Source organism: Liolophura sinensis, chromosome 8 (assembly GCF_032854445.1).
Source record: "Liolophura sinensis isolate JHLJ2023 chromosome 8, CUHK_Ljap_v2, whole genome shotgun sequence".
In the NCBI taxonomy this organism is placed as follows: Eukaryota; Metazoa; Mollusca; class Polyplacophora; order Chitonida; family Chitonidae; genus Liolophura; species Liolophura sinensis.
The window spans coordinates 38,785,515-38,804,310 of record NC_088302.1 but is presented as its reverse complement, the minus strand read 5'-3'; the positions used below and the strand labels follow the sequence as shown (position 1 = coordinate 38,804,310).

Below are 18,796 nucleotides of genomic sequence, written 5' to 3'. Positions count from 1 at the left end.
ATAGGAGTTCCACACACACAATGACAGCTTTGGCAAAACAAGGCCTAGACTTCTTGTAAAGGTAATCTGTAACACACCTGAGGCTAATGTAAAAATTGATTCAGGCTGGTAAACTGGTAATGGCCTAGAGCTCTGCTTATGTAACTTAATGTTACAGACCAGTGGGCAATGCAAACAGCTTCAACTTGTGTACATAAGCATGTCACAGTAGCAGGCTATGAACAGTTTGCTACGCAAGTCATAAAATGGCCAGTTATTCCATGAAATAGATTAAATGTCACTGTACCCTAAACAGCTCAATGAATATGTCATTCATCTGCATTAGGCTGCCATACATTCAGTGAAGCATGGCACCAGTGTCTCTTGGCTAATTTATAATGCATTGGTAAATTTATTTAATGCATTGATCCAAACACTGTGGGCAGTTATCTCTCCTTTAATTTCATCATTCTCGTCTGCCTCAAACATGCACTGTGGTAAAACAATCCAGTTTTAAGAATTTTGGACATGGACCAATGAGTGAATGATAGATCAATTTCTCAACCTAATACTGCCAACTAGGCATTCCAAAGCATGACTGGTAGACAGACTTTCATGTATGTGCACAAAGAGTTTGCAGACATACATGTACACACGTAATGTTAAATAACTGAAACTCTCATCAGTTTGAGAAAGCTTTCTCTACACTTCAGTTACCATATCCATGCAGTTCTTAATTACACGTAATTCAAGAGCTATATATAAAGTATGCTTTCTACATTTGTTATTTAACATGACTAACCCTAAGGAATGAAAGTGAAGACGTTACATGTAAATGTACTGGGTATCTGTGTACTTTATATAATTATTCCTGCTTTTGACATTTATTGCATGGCACTTTTTAATTCTCTATATCAACAGTTAATTGCTCATAGCATAATTACATAGCTGTATGCATTTTATATCAGGCCCATACATGTATTAATCTGAAATAAATTTCATACTACAAACTGCGTTCAATGTATTATCAACATATTCATAACATTTGTGTATGCTTAATTAAATGGTATCAAAATTCCTATTTTCTTTTCATTTACATGTATTTTCCCTCTAGGAAACATGTATGTGTATGCCATATACTTTAACATGTACATGTATGTCATGGTATGCTCTGATACACTGCACTATTTTACATTGAGTATGGTTAGATTCATCATAAACCAGTCAAGTGTATCCTACATGGATTAAAGCTTGAATCTTTTCTCTTCCTTGAGCAAGCAGTACACAAGCATGACCCTTTGTTTTGTTTTTACTTTCCCAAGTGTGACCATGTACACATTTCTCAGGTGAAACCAAGCTTTTAATATACAAGGTTGTAAAATCTGAATGTTCTAAATATCATGTACCATGTACATGTAGTTGTAAACATGACTGGAAAGCTGCTGAGCATCTGTTGTCACCTGGAAGAGCATACATATATGAATATTCTCACTTGTCACAAACTCTCCCCCCCCCCCCCCCGCCAACACACACACACATTTTGAGTGTGTGGGGAAATAAAAAAAAATCCCTGTCCAAGGTAAGGACGAAGAATAATAATTTCAAAATTTGAAAAACTCAAAATTCCTGGTTAACTTTTGGAAATATACTGAAGTCTCTACTATGAAACTCTATCCTGTCTGAATTCATAGTTTTCTTAAGTTACACAAGCTATATCTAATGGTCATGTGTGAACACATCATACATTACGAAAACATACATGTAAATACTTGTCACTTGGTTATTTTCATTACGAAAAAAAAGAGAAAAATCACACTACATGGGTACTAGTTTACCCTAGACATCTTAACACATAGTTCAACAGAAAGAAGACAAATCACTGTAAAGACAAATACATCTTACAATTTACTGCCTTAGGCTTTCGGGAAATGACACCAAAGTGACTCTCTCACTTTATATAGGGTAACTTACTATTTTGCCCTTCGGAAAAAGCTTAAGGAGAGAGCATTGCAACTGAATGAATAAGAATGAATGGCACTTGACGTGACTGAGCAATTCCCAACTGACAAAAACAGAGAAAGCAACTGTGCAGAAAAATACACATACATATACTAGATCAGTGTCAAAATAAATAATAATCAAAAGCTAGAACAGTCGTTTAAAGTGTAAAGTGACCAGCCTTCTTACAATCTGTTACCCTACTTCCAAAATCTAGCAGCTCTCATGAGATTTCCATGGAGGCTGAACTCCCTTAAGACATGGCTCTAGTGTAATGCAGATTCATTTTTTGGTGTACATGTTGTGCTCTTTTCAGCTTACAGGCATTCCTACACATTTACGTGTAAGTAAAGTGGACCAGGGATCGGTGATTATATGACACACTTGAGCACTTGATGGATTGAACAAGGTTACTATTGACGATCCTTCACAGCATTGGAGTATTAAATTGTAACACGAGTTAAAAGAAAAGATCTTAAGCATTACACTAATCATGCTTAGTGTAGCTTATGGGATACATGTGCAATTTGTGCATGTACATGGGTGATTTATTCGCATTCAAGGCATCAGATCAAAACATCCTCTAGCCAAAACACCTGCTACATGTCTATATACATGCATGTTTTTGGCATATATCGTAATTCTTCAACCTTTTCAAATGTTCCCAAGGTGTTTATTCAAGCATACTCTGAAGGCATTAGCCTGTGTAGACTGATAATATTATTCTTTTTGCAGGGGTTCATTTTTACAAATAGGAGCAGAGTGATAAGTAGTTTTCCTGGTATACATGTACCTAAGGAGAGTGATGAGGAGAGCTGAATTTCACCCTTCTCTGAGGAGCAAGGAGAGTGACTGGAATCAACTAAACTGAAAGCCACAACGTCGTATAGCTTTGGGAAGCAAAAAGTACATATTGATTACTGATGTAATCACATGTACTTATCTTCTGAATAAGTACTCAAACATTCTGAATGTGTGTTTTATCTGCTTAAGAAGCAACTAACTAAATGTAGGTGAATAAATAAATCTACTGATACCTACATGTAGCTCAGCAATCATGTCTGTACATGTACATTTTGACATCCAGTTTTTGGAACAAGACTATGAATGAAAATGAGAGACCCATCAGCATCACATGTTGACAATTTTATTTAAGTATAGAAATAACTGGATGCTTTCTTGTAAGCAGTTTTCAGCAGTTTTTTTTTTTTTACAGGCAGCCACCAACGCCTGTTCAATGGCACTGTCTATTCGTGGCTGTTGTGGCACAGTGACATTAATGCCGGACCGAGATGATGCTGTTTCCGACAGTAGAGACTAGTGCTCCACGGCCACAAGGTGAGTTTTCGAAGAAAGGTGACTATATTTGGGCAACGAACATGGTGCTTGAGTTGTGTTTGTCCAAATCTTTCTTGGTCTGGCCTCTGATCCGGCCATCCTTCAAGGCCTCACTGTGTCAAGCACATGTAGTGACACTTCACCTTATGCATCAGAATAAAATTTTATGTGGCCCCTATATGTTCCACCTCTTTAGGTCACAGTTGTGATAGACGTCATTTTCCATACCATACATGACTCGTACACATTCCTATTATGCTGTCTACATACAGTAACTGGCAAATGATTAAAGATGAATGGAGATTTTTACGAGGCGTGCGATAGAAGTGTACCTGGATAATGGATCAGGTTCGTAGAGACACGTGAGGGCGATTGTGCTCCTTAAAAATGAGACCGTGTTTTTGTGAAACCTGAAATTGGCCAATCTGACCAATAGAGGTTTGTCTGCAAAATCAAATTAAAAATGTGCATAAAATGCTTTGAAAGTTGCTCTTTCATTTGGAAAAAGTTGGGGAATCAGGGTACTCTGTTTAGTATAAATTAAACTTTTCCTAAACACTGTATGTTCAAAGTATTTCATCACTATAGGAAGATAATGTAATGAGATGCACTGTGCATTTTTGGAGCATGTCAGTGTGACCATGTGGTGAATGGTGTTTGACACAGCAAGAGACGATATACATGGTAGTTGTGCTATATATTTCACCGCTGAGATACTGGCTTTAAAGACAAAAGAAAATTATCAAATTATCAAAATGTAGGTAAATAAAAACAACATGTACACTTTCAGAATATATGATATCAGGCATACATTTAGTTCCACACTAGCAAATGTATCATGTAGAATGGGCATTTCATTACCATGCGCAAGGGTTCTGGGTAGCAGGCACTTTGAATGTGCATGTAACTTGCGTTTAATACTGTATTCATGTTGTGGAACTTCACTCATACTACAAGTGAGTGGTGATCAGTTTTACCAGTGAAGGAAGTAAACCACCAACCTTTGGCAAGCAAATGATGAGCTTTTCCATGATTAAGTTAAACATAAACTTTTCACCTATTGAGTGATTTTATTGTGTATTGGTCACCTTAATGACCCTGTTAATACCTTCTGTTCATCAAGGCTCCGAGAATACAGTTTTGAAAATTCCTGGAAACCTAAGGTGTGTCTGGGCCACTGAAAGACATCTGCAGTGCCCACACATATAGCATATCAATGTAATGTCATCCTGGTTATCCTTTTACATCCTGAGTAAAAGCAGATCAAAACAGAGTTAGTTCATACATTACCCTGTATATAAATATGAAATTCTGAACACAAATTTACTGCATTTCATGTAAAGTTTAGCATTTGTCAACTGACACATTTTGCTTGATTCTGACTGCTTCATTCACCTTGCAGGGCCTGTGGCATGAGCTCAATTTGTATGTAAAGTGCGCTCAATGAGTATGTAGACTGAGCTCAATGTGTACTGGCCACCTGAAGAACGATGTTGAGTGATTTATTAAATGTATTCTCACAAAAAATTGTTGGCATCAAAAGTATCATTTTAAGGCCCTTCTGTGCTTCTGAAAGGGCATTCTTACATACCAAACTTTAGGTGAAATACAGTATTCAAGTTCAGAATTTACAGTACCTACAATTACAAGATTAACACAAAAAAATACACATGTAAGCACCTGGTTACAGGATGATGAGCTCCCTTGTCGCTCATGTGATCCACTACTCCCAACAGCATTTTGAACTCCTGGCAAAATGGGACTAGCACTGTCATGCCGTCTGGATTGTAACTGAAGTTTCGCTGCAGAATGGGCTGCCAAAATTGGGTTGTTTGCATTTTTCAATCCTTCTAGTAAACGAATAAGTAGAATATTTGTAGGCAAATCTTCTACTCTGATCTCAACCAACGTCCGACACTCCGGACATCGTAGTTCCCTTTTGGTGCTGATGATTTCTTCCAGGCACCGCCGGCAGAATGTATGCTGGCATGGCAGAACTTTACTGGTATGATCTAGCCGATCTAAGCAAACTGAACATTCCAGCAGTTCGTTCAAAGCTTTTTCGTCCATTTCCTTGGCATTTGTTGTCAACTTTGCAGCATTCTGCTAAAATAAATCCCTACTCCACTTCATCACTTCTCACTGCAAAATTGCCCATAGTGCACGTCCACGGTTTGCCATGTCACATTTTCCATGGTTTCCAACAATTTCATTGTAAGATGATTTTCGAGAGAATTATTGAAAGGTATACTGTAAAGTTAACATCCACGTATCCAGCTGTTTCATCACATTATTCATGTCTGCTCAAGTTAGTCATCTTACGCCATGGTGCCATCAATCACGTTAGACTGTCACTTTAGTTCATTTCGAAAACCGGGTGATCCCATGCGAATGCCATGAATCAACTTCGTTCACATACTGTCAAACAATAATACCACATTTCTCAAAACCCCATACAAGACTGTATTCCAAGGCTTTCGTTAACCCGACGGATATCAGCTCTGGGGCGGTTAAGAGCGAATAAACGAACCATCAGCCACAAACCACATCAATGGCAACGAACGGTAGCTGACTTCTTCACTCTCATCGCCATTGTGAACTTTACAGGAAGTGTTGTTTAACGCGGACGAGCACTGACTCTTATGGGTGTGATGCGGTGAAGATTTTCGTTGCAAAATGATGGTGAAAATCTGACACACAAAGCTTGGTCTTTATTTCATGTGCTTAAAGTCAATACTGAATTCAAAGTTTTCTTTTTCCCGACGCAAAATTGAAAATATAGCCGACCGAGTGAGAGGACTATTTCCGAGGAAAATGTACACAGCAGTTGACCGTGACCGTTTTGAGTCGATCTGACCTTCTCACCCCTGGGGTGTACAGAAAGCAAACACTTTGCACTAGCGGGCAAAAATACATAGTTAGCTCTGTAAGAACCAACAATAATAGTTAATGAAGGAATTGGCGTTTACTGTGTCCAAATGGTTCAAAACGCTGAAATACAGGGACGAGCACCTGTTATTTATTTGAGGTCAAAGGGCGAGCCGACTGCTTCTGCGTGTAACTTCCGGTGGTTAGTCACATCGAAACGATCGTAGATCGGCCACCGTCTTTGCAGTTGTCACCAGTAAAGGTCAGTGTTTTTTACTTCTCCTCACACATATTCATTCAAAAACCTTTCTAGTCCTGACTGACTTGTCGTGCAGCTCAGAGTTTTCGTAACGTGGTATTGTCAAAAAGAGTAATTTCAGTAAAGTCTAGTAAAAATTATCTGCCACTACCTTCGATCGCTTAGGTTCACAACAACAACGTCGTACGATAGTGCGATGGAACATTGCCGTAAGATTACCGAGCTTAATCCACCCAGCATCGCGCATGTTTATGTATCTGTTAACTAACTCCCATTTTTCCAATTAAGTCTTTATATAAAGTTTGAAGCACGTTATCAACCTACCTGTCATAGGCACAGTGATTGTTGTATTTACAAATTACTCTTTTTTTCACATGTTGTCACTTAGCCCCAACTCTAGCTCCATGAGTGAAGCTGACAGCAGATTTAACAATGTACTCCTGTTCTATCATAACAGTTGCCTTTAATCTTAAGCATTAAATCCTAAATAAAACCCAGACCTCATAGATATAAGCATTGATGACAGATAAATTATGTTTGCTTTCGTGTTTTTATGTTCCGATCAACTGGTAGAGTAAATCCTTGGTGTTTTGGCAAAACGTCTTCGCTTTGGTATACTTTCGCCATGTTTGGGCTCCAAATTTCATGCAATAATCAATTTCATGTCACGTGACCTTGTGAAACCTGGGCCTTTGCATCACATTGTTTTGTTTACTGGCTTTCCCTGACCTTTGGCCGAGGGTCATAAGCAGTACCAGAGAAAGTCAGGAGAGCCAGATGTCGAATGGGAACTGTAGTAATTGCGGCTCTCATTTTACCACAGCATGGAGACATGTCCAAGAGTTTCTTTGCAATGACTTTAACATCATTAAAAACCTAATGTCCTGCAACCAATGCTCACAGAACGTGTTGAACATCCTGTGATACTGATACCAGAAGTCAGTGTGGCTCTGTCTGCTCGGCATGTCAGTGCATCGTTGGATCACTTGAGCTACATTTGTGCGGCTAGTCACAGCTCCTTTACTCATACTGGCCTAGTGTCGTTGGAGTCTAGACACTAACAGTGTTAATTTCGTATTTAATGTAGGTCCAGGCCAATTGCCTTTGTTCTCGGAAAGTCTTGTGCAAATAAAAGACACCAGCCTAGACCTGCTTTCTGCACCCACTGCATCATCACCATATGTCCCTTCTGGCTTTAGGATAGATTTATTATAGCCATGAAGGCCTCCATGGCGTACACGCATGGGCCACTGCCGCCATCTTGAGCAGCTAGGCGTATGTTCTGCTTCATCGTGGAGCAGTGAGAAAATGTCACCATTGGCCTAGGATTGTGTGCTATGGAGGCTTTTATGTCTATAATAAATCTATTCTAAAGGAGGGATGAATGTCAATCTAGATGGACTAGTATTATCTGGTTTGTTTGTTCAACTATGCCGTTGGCAGTTATCGCAAAAATCACATGATGTGTTAAAGATAAAAATTTAATTGACATCGTGTTGTTCTGTGTCAACAGCCGTCTTGAAAACCACATGATCTGCATACTCTTGACAGGACTCCACCAAAATCTAGCTGAAATCTTGTGCCACAAAGCAGTTATTTCTAGAGAAGGTTTCAATGCATATAATAGTAAATAGATTTGCGAGATCCCATGCTCATAACTGTTATGGCCTGAAACTGTCATGTTTGTGTGTCGAAAATTGGTAGTTATGAATAAGAAATTTGAAAAAGAAATTTGAGAACAATTGGGCGTTTTGAAAATTAGTTTTGTGATGTTGATGGGAATTAAAGCAGGTATGATCTATGAGAGCCGTGACGAAAATTCTGTTTCCCACTGAAACTACATTCAGTTTGTCACTGTGCTATAGCACTGGTTACTTTAAATGTGCTCCTCTCTCTACAAGGGCAAGGCTAAATTTATGATCATTACTCATTGGTCAAAATGTTTGATTATTGACTTGTTTTAAGAGCCCAGAATAAAGATTGAGCCCAGGTCATCACAATGATTACTATATATACATAATTTTAGACATATAAATGATTGTTTGTGCTATTTTATCCACTTCCATATTGCTTCATAATTATATAGCTGGAATCTAACACATTTGGCATGCCTAAATCACATTGGATGACCTCAATTTTTGTCATGATCTTCATTCTCAAGAGCTAAATATCAGACATTTTGACCCTATTACAGTGCATACACACTTTGTCATAATTATGAGAAGTGAAAGCTTCATTAACCGATTATAGAAAGTGTCTTAAAACAGGCTAAATTTCAGTAGATCATGAAACGTACTCCCCCCTCCCCATGTACTTTACTGTAAATATATAGCATAGCATGTCATACACATGTACTGCAGAGAAAATATCCTGTAGAACATGAAGAACGAAGCCCTTACCTTAGCTGTTACAACTGTTTATGTCAGTAATATTGTTACTCTTTTTTTTTAAGGGGTGAAGGACACAGAGTGAGAAAAATATTGTTTGTTTGCTAGTTAATCTCACAAGAGCACATGTATGTTTTTTCAGGCCGAAAATTTGCTTTTAGCACCCTTTTTTATCAAAAGCTCACACCTCTAGTATTAAGTGTATATTTGGAGTGAGAGTAATTAAAGGACAATACAATCTAACTAGTGTGTGAGTTACACAAAGAGCATGTGTCAACCTGAAGGTTATGGTAGATATATATGTGTTTAGTAAATGGCATTAGTATCGTGTGTGTAGATGAAGTCAGTGGAGCATAACGATATAGAATTGATTGGTAACAATTACCAGCTGGTGAGAGGGATATTAGCAGGTAGACAGGCTGGACTCCGCCTTTAGATGTACATCACTTGTGGGTGTCTATAGTTCAAGTGACACAAGGTGGTAGTCTGCTGTACTTTTACCTGTCTGCCACATCCCTGGCTTCAGACCGACCTCTAAACTGGATTGTTTACTGCATTATCGAGATTGTACATGTATAAATGTCACAGATATATTAATTGTTGTATAGAAATGTGATATAATTATTGTTCAAGGAGCTTATCATGAACTGAGTTGTGTTAGCTACATGTATGAATACAGGATTTAACAGTTAGTTAGAAGCCTTGGCTTATCTGGTGGATATCAGACTTTTTGTAACTTGCACAAAATCAGCGGAAGGTTTTTTTTTAAATAGTTTTTAAACTACATGTATTTTTGATCAGTAGACAACAAGTACATGTAGTTATATCATGTATTGAGTCTAACCTTTAATCCCTCAGATAAGTTTTTCTTCGACCTGTTTTCCAGCCAAAGTTCATGTACATATGCAAGTTGTATATAAATGTACAGGCATTGACACACAATCTCAGTAATATCTGACCTATCAATTTCAAAGTTGTTTAACTTCATTAGCATGTTTGAAATATGTTTTATACAGTAGATCCATCATTTATTCTGGGACTAATAAAACATAAGTCTCAGATGTACAATGTATTGGACATAAATCTGGTATGAACGCAACCCAGCTGCAGTAGTCCTTACAAATTCTGGTGTGCCTAAGTTGGTGTTGAGGGTGAGAACTTGTTGAATACCTGTGCCACTTCGACAGAGTAGTGACAATCCGGCCAGTGGGTGTGGCCAATGCACTTTGCCAGGTCACCACAGTGGCTTGCCCAAGGTGTACGACATTGACAGATGTCGGATTGGGTGATCACATTATACTTTCAAGGGATGTTCCATTGTTGTTTGCCTTTGTAGTAGCCTTTTTGTTTTCCTCATGGTATTTTTTTTGGTGTCTTTTGTCAGAAGGTCAGGTCATGCATGTGTCAGACTGAGCAAATACCTGCTTTCACTGTTTGACCCTGTTTTAAAGAATTCCATGGATACTCCTTCTGTTCTCTTTGGAATTCTCAGATGTGAGAATGTATTGTACATCTTTTTGGAAAGTTTTACCTAAAGTACAAGATGTGCTATACAGTTATACATAAGTACATGTATATATGTGTATGGTGTCACATGTACATCGTTTACATGCACATGTGTTCAAGTGTAAGGAAATATACAACATGTTCATTGTTCAGTTTTATGACTCACACATTACTTGAGTTTTACTATTTTTGGGGGATCTTTCCTGACATTGTGTCTGGTTGTACGAATAACAGAAATGTCTGCAAAGGATCATATGTACATAAATTCATGTAGTTTTACTTGATTTTTGTTCATTATTAAGTACTGTAATTTAATGACCATTTCACATGTTTGCAAGGTTTTTATTCAAGCATACATTCCGAAGGCATTATTCTGTGTAGAATGATGAAATTACACTTTTTTGTAAAGCCTTAAAATTGACCAACCCAATCAACGTACAGTAGTTCTGTCTCCAAAATCAAGTTAAAAATGTGCATATATAGCATTGAAAACTGCTCTTTGGTATGTGAAAAGGCTGAGAAATTAGGGTAGTACAACGCATGCACCTTCCAGTCAGTCTGAATACATGTGTGTATTGGAATATCTGAATGTAGAAATTCACAACAGTTTTCCCTACAGGCTTCAATAATATGATCACAAATTAACCACATACCATGTGATCTCAAGTTATAAGGTTTAATGGCAGATTTACAGTGTAATTTTATTTGTAGTGACAGGTGGCATGTTGTATCCATGTAATTTGAGCACTGACCATTTTTCTGCTTGATCACTTTGGTTAATCAGCCTTGTGTCAGCTGGGAAGCACATACAATAATTACAGAATGAGGTTTGTTAATGGATCTATATATCCTTGTATTTAGTTTGTGCAGGAATAATTAGACGTTGACGCTGTTGTGTTAATGGATTTTGATAAGTATGCTGAACATTTAAAACACAGCAAGTGTGCAGGGCCCTTTAATACATTATTATCTATGTCCAGTGTAAGTTCCAAGCACATGTAGGTTTAGTGGATCATTAAATCGTGTGCTCAAGTCCAAAGGGTTGATCTTGTGTAAGCTTTTAATCAGGGTTGAGAAGATGTTCTAACTGATAACAGTATTACATGGGGCATGTCACATATGCTGTTAACATCACACTGTCAAAGTCTACATTCTGCAGACAAGCCACTAAACAGCAGGTAAACAGGCAGGTATGGTCATGCTCGGCCTCATACTTTCTCGTACCTCTGGAAGTGTAAAAAAGTAGGATGTGATTTGTGAGTTATTAGACTGCATCAACGCAACAGACGCTGGACACTTCGGTTTCCCCCATCCATGTAACAAGCTGTCGATGTGTACACATAGGTGAGAGATTTGTGAGTATGCACAGTGTGATCAATCTATCAAAATAAATCAGCGCAAAAGATGGAGATATGACACCTTTTGTAATTATACACATATTTGGTGTGTGCAAATGTTACATACCATTGAATGAGACACTTTAGACTGTAATTTAAGTAACAATGTGTTACCTATCAGTGCAGGCCAGGGAAATTAGAAGATTAAAACGTATTATTTTATACATGTACATGTATTACATTTGCTGAAACTACAAGTTACCCGCACATGAATTCCCATAGAATTTCATAAAGAAGTGTTTACCATCGGTGAAGTACTATCAGGGGCATGTGTAGGAAGAAAAATGGAAGTTCTGATCTCAAACACTAGAGGTGACATTGTGATTGTTTAAGGACATTTTGTAATGTGAAGCTTAAGAATAATGCTTTCTGAGAGCTTATAAAGTCTGTGAATGAAAAAAATTTTTATGAAGGCTAAACTTTTTATTGGTAAACCATCACGGTATTGTTCAGTTTACATGTTTGTTTAATACAGCTTGATTGGTGTGGGTGCCTAACAGTTTGAAACATTTTCCAGAACTAACATGGCTCCAGATATCCACACACATGTACATTTATATGACCCTTACTATACGAACCAGGTATTGGAGGTGACCTATACATTGCTGTAAACAGTGATATCTTAAGCTATGACCTCAGTTGTATTGGCATGTATAATTTAAGACTCAGGAAAACATTGTGACACTGTCACAGGTCCTGTACATAAAGCCCTTCTATCCCTTTCCAAGTATTACTTTAGATATAGCAGCCAGTTATTCCACAGGAAATTTAAAGACAAGACAGCACCTGGCTAAAACATATTTCAATTGAAAGCAGGATGCTCAAGCTTTCTGAAAAGTATCATACTTTATTATTTTAATGAGATTTCACTGAATAACATATAGAACAAAATGACAATACCGGTACTGCACAAATGGCTGTTGTGAGCCGAGGCAGTCATCTTGAGAATTTTATCCAATCAAACACATTACTATCAGACTGCACAGTCCAAGCTGTGACGTAGCCTTTACCCATTCACTTCATGAAGTGACATGATAAACACAGAACTACTTCAGAAGACATCATTTTGAGATCGTTCACAACAATTTAGTTACGTATAGCTGACAGGCCATTTCAAAAAGTGTTGTTTGGCACCTCTTTGTCTTATACAGACCACCACAGATGTAAAATCAGTTGATTTACAAGCCGTGTAATATTCAATGATCGTATCACAAATCATGTCAGACAGCAGCAGTCTCGGGGCCTAAACAGCATTCATCTCCCTAAATATATTTTTTGGCATTTATTTAGCGTTTAGTGAGCAATTTGCAAATATCAGAGTAAGTGTAAAATACGTGAGGGACGCCGAAGGTTCATGGGAATGAGAAGATGGCATTTCACCAGACAGTGCTTAACTTTTAATTACTTAAATCTTAGGACTTGATTTTTTTTTCTCTGATTTTATTAGAACTGAAGAATTTAAATTTTGTTCCTTTGTCTTTCTATATACATTGTATATTTTATTCTGTTTTCTCATAAAAAATCTAAGAATAATATTTAATGTGGGTTTAAACTACTTTGAATGGTAGTCTTTCAGCAGACATGAATGCTGTCTTTCACTTTAATACTAGTATTAAGGAATCAGGCTTGTGGTGCTGGCATATTTCTGAACTATATGTTATTTTATCAATTAATCAATCTGTACCCCATGCTAAGTTACTGGTTAATGTGGGTCTAGAATTGCCTATCAGTACCTACCCGTGTTCATATGTAAATGCATGTGAGTTTATTAACATTCATGACATAAAGTTACGGTTTTTCCTGGAGGCCCAAGCACATGCTATATATGTATCTGTACCCTGGCTCCTCAAGCTTTTCACATGTGATAAAGCAGCTTTCAGTGCAATTTACACACATTTTTTTTTTTTTGAGTTAGAAACAAAATTACATTGGTCGGATTAACCAATTTCAGGGCTTCACAAAAACTATAATATTATCAGTCTTCACAAAATAATGCCTTCAGAATATCCAACAAACACCCTGCAAACGTGCAAAAAAGGTTGAAGAATTGCAGAAGATACCTGTACAAGTATTAGTGTTCTAGACTTCCTTCTTTTTCAACACCTGTTTCACATGTACATATAATGCATGTACATTTAATTGGCACATAGCCTGTACTGCTTATTAGCATGTGGAAGTGCGTGACTCCTCAGTCTGTCACTTGTATTATGCCAGTATGTGGAATTTTACTGAATGCAAAATGACATGAAATACACACTGCAGCTGTGAATTCAGGTCATGTAGGTTTTGAATTTAGGTATAAAAAGCAGATCATTTCTCTCTGATAATGGGGAATGAGATACATGTAAAGTTGACAGTGTGGCGAGATGTTGAGACCACCCACATTATGTGACTACGTTTTTCTGTCGCTGCCTTACATGTAGATCTTGCAGTGTCCAGTGTTACAAGGATTGCTCTCACTCAGTCTTGTATGATCTCATGTCTTGAGGGTCATTCCATGTTCAAATCCAGCTCTGGCAGTTTCACCTCCTGCTTTTCATTAGGACGTTCAGTTTTATGATTTGTTACATCAGCTGCAGTAGTTTCACAGCCATGACTTCCTCCATTTATAAACATAATTCGTGTCTGATAAGTGAATAATGAGCTTGGAACCCAGATATTTTGAATGAGTGAATCTGTCAGATCCTAGTGTAAATGGTCTTGAAGGTGAAGATGGGTTAAAAAGCATTTAACCATGTACACTAATTCCTCAACCTTTTTCGCATCTAAAAGAGCAACTTTCAGCAAAATTTTTCCACACTTTAATTTGAACTACGTTGACTGGATTGGCCAATTTCAGGGCTTCACAAACTGTATAATTTCATCAGTCTACACAGAATACTGCCTTGAGAATATACTTGAATAAATACCTTACAAACATGCGAAAAAGTTGAAGAATTTGAATTATATCTATTGCATATCAGCCAGCACATAAATTTGTAGGCATGTTTATTGTATGGTTGTTGTATGTGTTGCCCGGTTGTTAGTACAACTGTCATGAAGTCATAATAATGTGTGCGTAAATTTAAGATTTACCTGTAGTCTCAGTTTAAAGGGATGCTAATTTACAACATTTAAAACCTGTGCATGTGCTTTTTCTCGTTAAATACAGTTCTGCTTGACCTCTGACTTGAAGTGCTAGCATATTAGCCTGGGGTTTAATATGGTGGGGGGAGGGGGGTTACATGTTAATTATATAAGTGGCTGCCAGTGTATAAATGAAAAATTCTTGAGTGTATATTAACATCATGAACTCTGCTGTGACTGAGGTGTGTACATGTAGTTTGTGGTGGATATTCCAGATAGGCAAACAAGGCAGGTGGCGGCCAGGACACTATATTATAAGGGTAGACTGCTGTATCCATTGAGTTTGGTGTATTATGGGATATCCATTGGATGAGTGCATTGCCCAGAGTGGGTATCCAGGCAGGTAACAGCAGGTGACATACAAGTACTGTTATACATGTAGGATATCATTGTGGTGTAGGTATGTGCATGTCACCAGGGTTGGTTAGGCAGGTGTGCTGAGTGTATAGTCAAGAGTGGGTATCCCATAGAGGTAACAGCAGGTGACATACAAGTACTGTTATACATATAGGATATCCATGGGGTGTGGGTATGTACATGTAAGCCAGATTGGTTAGTCAGGTGTGCTGAGTGTATAGTCAAGAGTGGGTATCCCATACAGGTAACAGCCAGGTGATGTAACATCCCTAGGATGCTCAATGAATATAAGAATGCATAAATGGTGGTACAGCATTTTCCACTGCCAGAAACCAGTCAGAGTGGGACCCTTGTATAAAACATGATGATAAAAGCTCTGTAAGACTAAGGATGAGCGAGTCAATAACAGAAAAATGTATTACAGCTTATTGTACAGTATATTAATTAATGAATATAAATTCAAGGTCGAGTACCTTTGATCTGTGTATTAAGCCTGTATCTTTCTGCATAGATCACTATGAAGTTTCATCATATACAGCAGTGGTAGTTTATTTCAAAGGAGCTTCACAGATCCAAGTGATGATGGCCAAAAAAGTTCATGTTCAGCATTCTGCTGGATCCAAATGATGATGGCCAAAAAACATGCTGTGCTATGTAATTTATCATGATTTCTTTGAACTTGTTTTAGCAAAGCATTTGTCAGCCTGTTCTTCATCACTTTAGTAACCAGTTTGGGAATGTGGACCAGCCTAGCTATTAATAACGCTTGATAAAACGGTGCTAATGTGTCAGGCTGTTTTTTCTGGATCATAATTGGGGCTGTGTGTATACATGTATTTCATGTTTGGGTTGCAATCCCAGCCCTATGGGACAGACTGGGGTTTCAGGAAGCCTGGCTGCCTGCAAGGCTGATCAGCAGAAAGTACAGGGTGGGCAGATGAAGTAGATGTGAGGAATTCGGATTTAGCTGTTATGAATGGGCAACTGGCCCAGTTTGACCGTGGGGTAAATCCATCTAGGAATCCTAATAGGAGATCTGACATGCCCGTAAGCCTGCACACATTTCTATGACTGTGATTACAGTTATTTTGGTATACACACCTCTACATATTTACCCACTTCATCTGAAGGTTTTATAGCATCTCTCAGTGTACCACTGTAAAGTACTGGTGCCAGAAGTATACATGTATCTGCCAAGTGTTGGTTTGTACTCACTCTGTCTTCGCCATTGATACACAACTCTGTTTATAGCAGACAGAATATGCACATATACAATGGTGTGCTTTTTGCTCTCCTGAGCAAACTAGGTGTATGAAAAGGTCCATCTAAAAGGGTAGGGAAGCTTAGAAATGACTGGTATCTAGGGTTACACCTGTGCACATGTTGTGTAAGTCGAAATAACCCACAGGGTGCCATTTCCGATGCACTCTAGCCTTTTAAGACATCCCAATCATCCTCATTTAGCGACAATTCCCAAATGCCTTTACCAGCATTTGGGGTAGTTTGGTCCAATGTCAGTTAACAAAAGCTTTAACATTTGGTTGTGTTACTTTTCAAAATGTGCATAATTTCATGGTGTGATGCGTGTAAGTACATGTACATGTACTAGATCAATCCTATTGCCAGTGCCTGAGGGCATGGCTAGTACAAGGGATATACCGTTACTTCACACATTTTTTGTGCCACTTTCAGTGTCTCTTATGCAAAAAAAAAATAATATACATATTTATTGATTTCTTTATTCGATGTTTCACGCTGTTCTGAAGAAAAATTTTCTGACTTGCGAAGCTGGCCAGTGTTACGGGGAATGGAACCATGCAGTGCCCAAGGGAAACCCCAAACTATCCACAGGTTGCTGGCTGACTTTTTCAAATACAGTTGGAAAGGATGCCAGCATGAGCTGAACTTGAACTCACAGTGACCACATTGGGCTCTTGTGCTGCATTAGCACTCTAGCCACTCAGTCATGAAGTCCCCTAATGTATTTGTATCTGTAATTCTGTCATTAACTAAATTTGATAATACCATGCTGTCATTTTCATTTAAAACAATTTACATAGCCTTCTGGGAAGCAAATGTATCTTTAACATTATTCTGTTCTCGTGGCCTTTTATGATGAAAGGTTGGTTATCGCACTCGCGCAGCATAATGACCCAGGAGCCTCTCACCTGTACGTGGGAAGGTCTTCTAGCAACCTGCGAATGGTCGTGGGTTTCCCCCGTGCTCTGCCCAGTTTCCTCCCACCATAATGCTGGCTACCGTTATGGCTAAGTATGGCGTAAAACACCAATCAAATAAATAAATAAATTTTATGATTAAAATTATGATTCCTAAACTACACATGTATACATGTACAGATGTACTGACATTCTTCTCTTGCATGATGTAAAAATATCTACAAAACACTGCTCTGTGGGCATTTTCAAAACATTATAGAAAAGGCAAAATGAAAATGCATTATTTTTATATTCATTTAGATTTATTTATTTATTTATTTGATTGATGTTTTACGCCGTACTCAAGAATATTTCACTTATACGACAGCGGCCAGCATTATGGTGGGAGGAAACCGGGCAGGGGAAACCCACGACCATCCACAGGTTGCTGCAAGACCTTCCCACGTACGGCTGTAGAGAACCGTATTGTTCACAGCGACCGTATTGGTGAGAGACTCCTGGGTCATTATTCTGCGCTAGCATATATTCATTTAGATTCTTCTTGTCTATATATATGTACACATGTAGGTGTAGATCACTTGAAAACACTTGATTGGCTGAGTGGTTCCTCATGTCTGTTCTTCCATGAGCTGGGTTATTCTTGATTGCTTAGTAAAAGGTCCTCTAGTGTGGGTATAATTGCTTCCCGGTTATCATACACAAGAAAGTGTAAGTGCATGTTTGTCATGTCTGCCCAATGTCTGTATACTACTGGTATTCATGGTAAGGGTGTTGTGTATTAACAGGGATATACATATACACGTATGTAGGCGTCCTGTTGGGTGTCACATGTACTTCAGTGAGGCGACATTACAGAGATAATGTCATGTCTGTCTTGCTGCTCAGCATGTACATATTAATGCTGAGGGATTGATAACGGCACAAACGATGGGAATCTATTGGAAACCGTATAAAGGTACATGTACATTGTTTTGGAAAACTTCTCTAGGCTGTGTCCTGTTGTGGTTAAAGGATAAATTAAATGTTTTGTCTTTAATCATTCATATTGAATTTAGGAGGTGTCCTGAGCTTCTTCTTGGGGTGGAAAAACTATAATTTTCTCACGGCTCCATGGATGTGTCTGGAAAGCACTCACTGTATAGTTTGAACCTTGTCAACCACCAAAGGACTTATTTCAGTAGAATTTATGCATACAATTATCTGAAAATGATGCTGAAAAATATTTGTTTGTTGTTATTTAAGATCCAAGCTTCATAAAACTGTGCAAATTATTTCTGTACACCCTACATGTAGAGTTCTCTCGGAATATTTCAAAATATTGTTTGCAGAGGCTGATGAAAAGGTTGAAGTATTAGGGTAGACTATAGGTGTGACTGTCAATGGTGACAGCTGTCATTCCTGGAA

The 18,796-nt window shown here is 38.1% G+C and overlaps 2 protein-coding genes across 4 annotated transcripts in view; one reads left to right on the top strand and one right to left on the bottom strand.

Annotated features, from left to right (window-relative positions):
* The window catches only part of LOC135472507 (E3 ubiquitin-protein ligase SH3RF3-like), a 28,716-nt gene extending 22,824 nt beyond the window's left edge, over positions 1-5,892 (bottom strand). For all 3 annotated transcript variants that reach the window (XM_064752032.1, XM_064752034.1, XM_064752033.1), the window contains exon 1: positions 4,996-5,892. In XM_064752032.1, coding sequence (XP_064608102.1) covers positions 4,996-5,385 — 390 coding nt within the window. In that variant the 5' untranslated portion in view covers positions 5,386-5,892. The remainder of the gene's footprint in view (positions 1-4,995) is intronic.
* Positions 5,893-6,401: 509 nt separating this feature from the next.
* LOC135472122 (FHF complex subunit HOOK-interacting protein 1B-like) overlaps positions 6,402-18,796 on the top strand; it is a 39,761-nt gene continuing 27,366 nt past the window's right edge. The window contains 1 exon segment of the mRNA XM_064751481.1: positions 6,402-6,445. The gene's annotated coding sequence lies outside the window, so the exon portion shown is untranslated.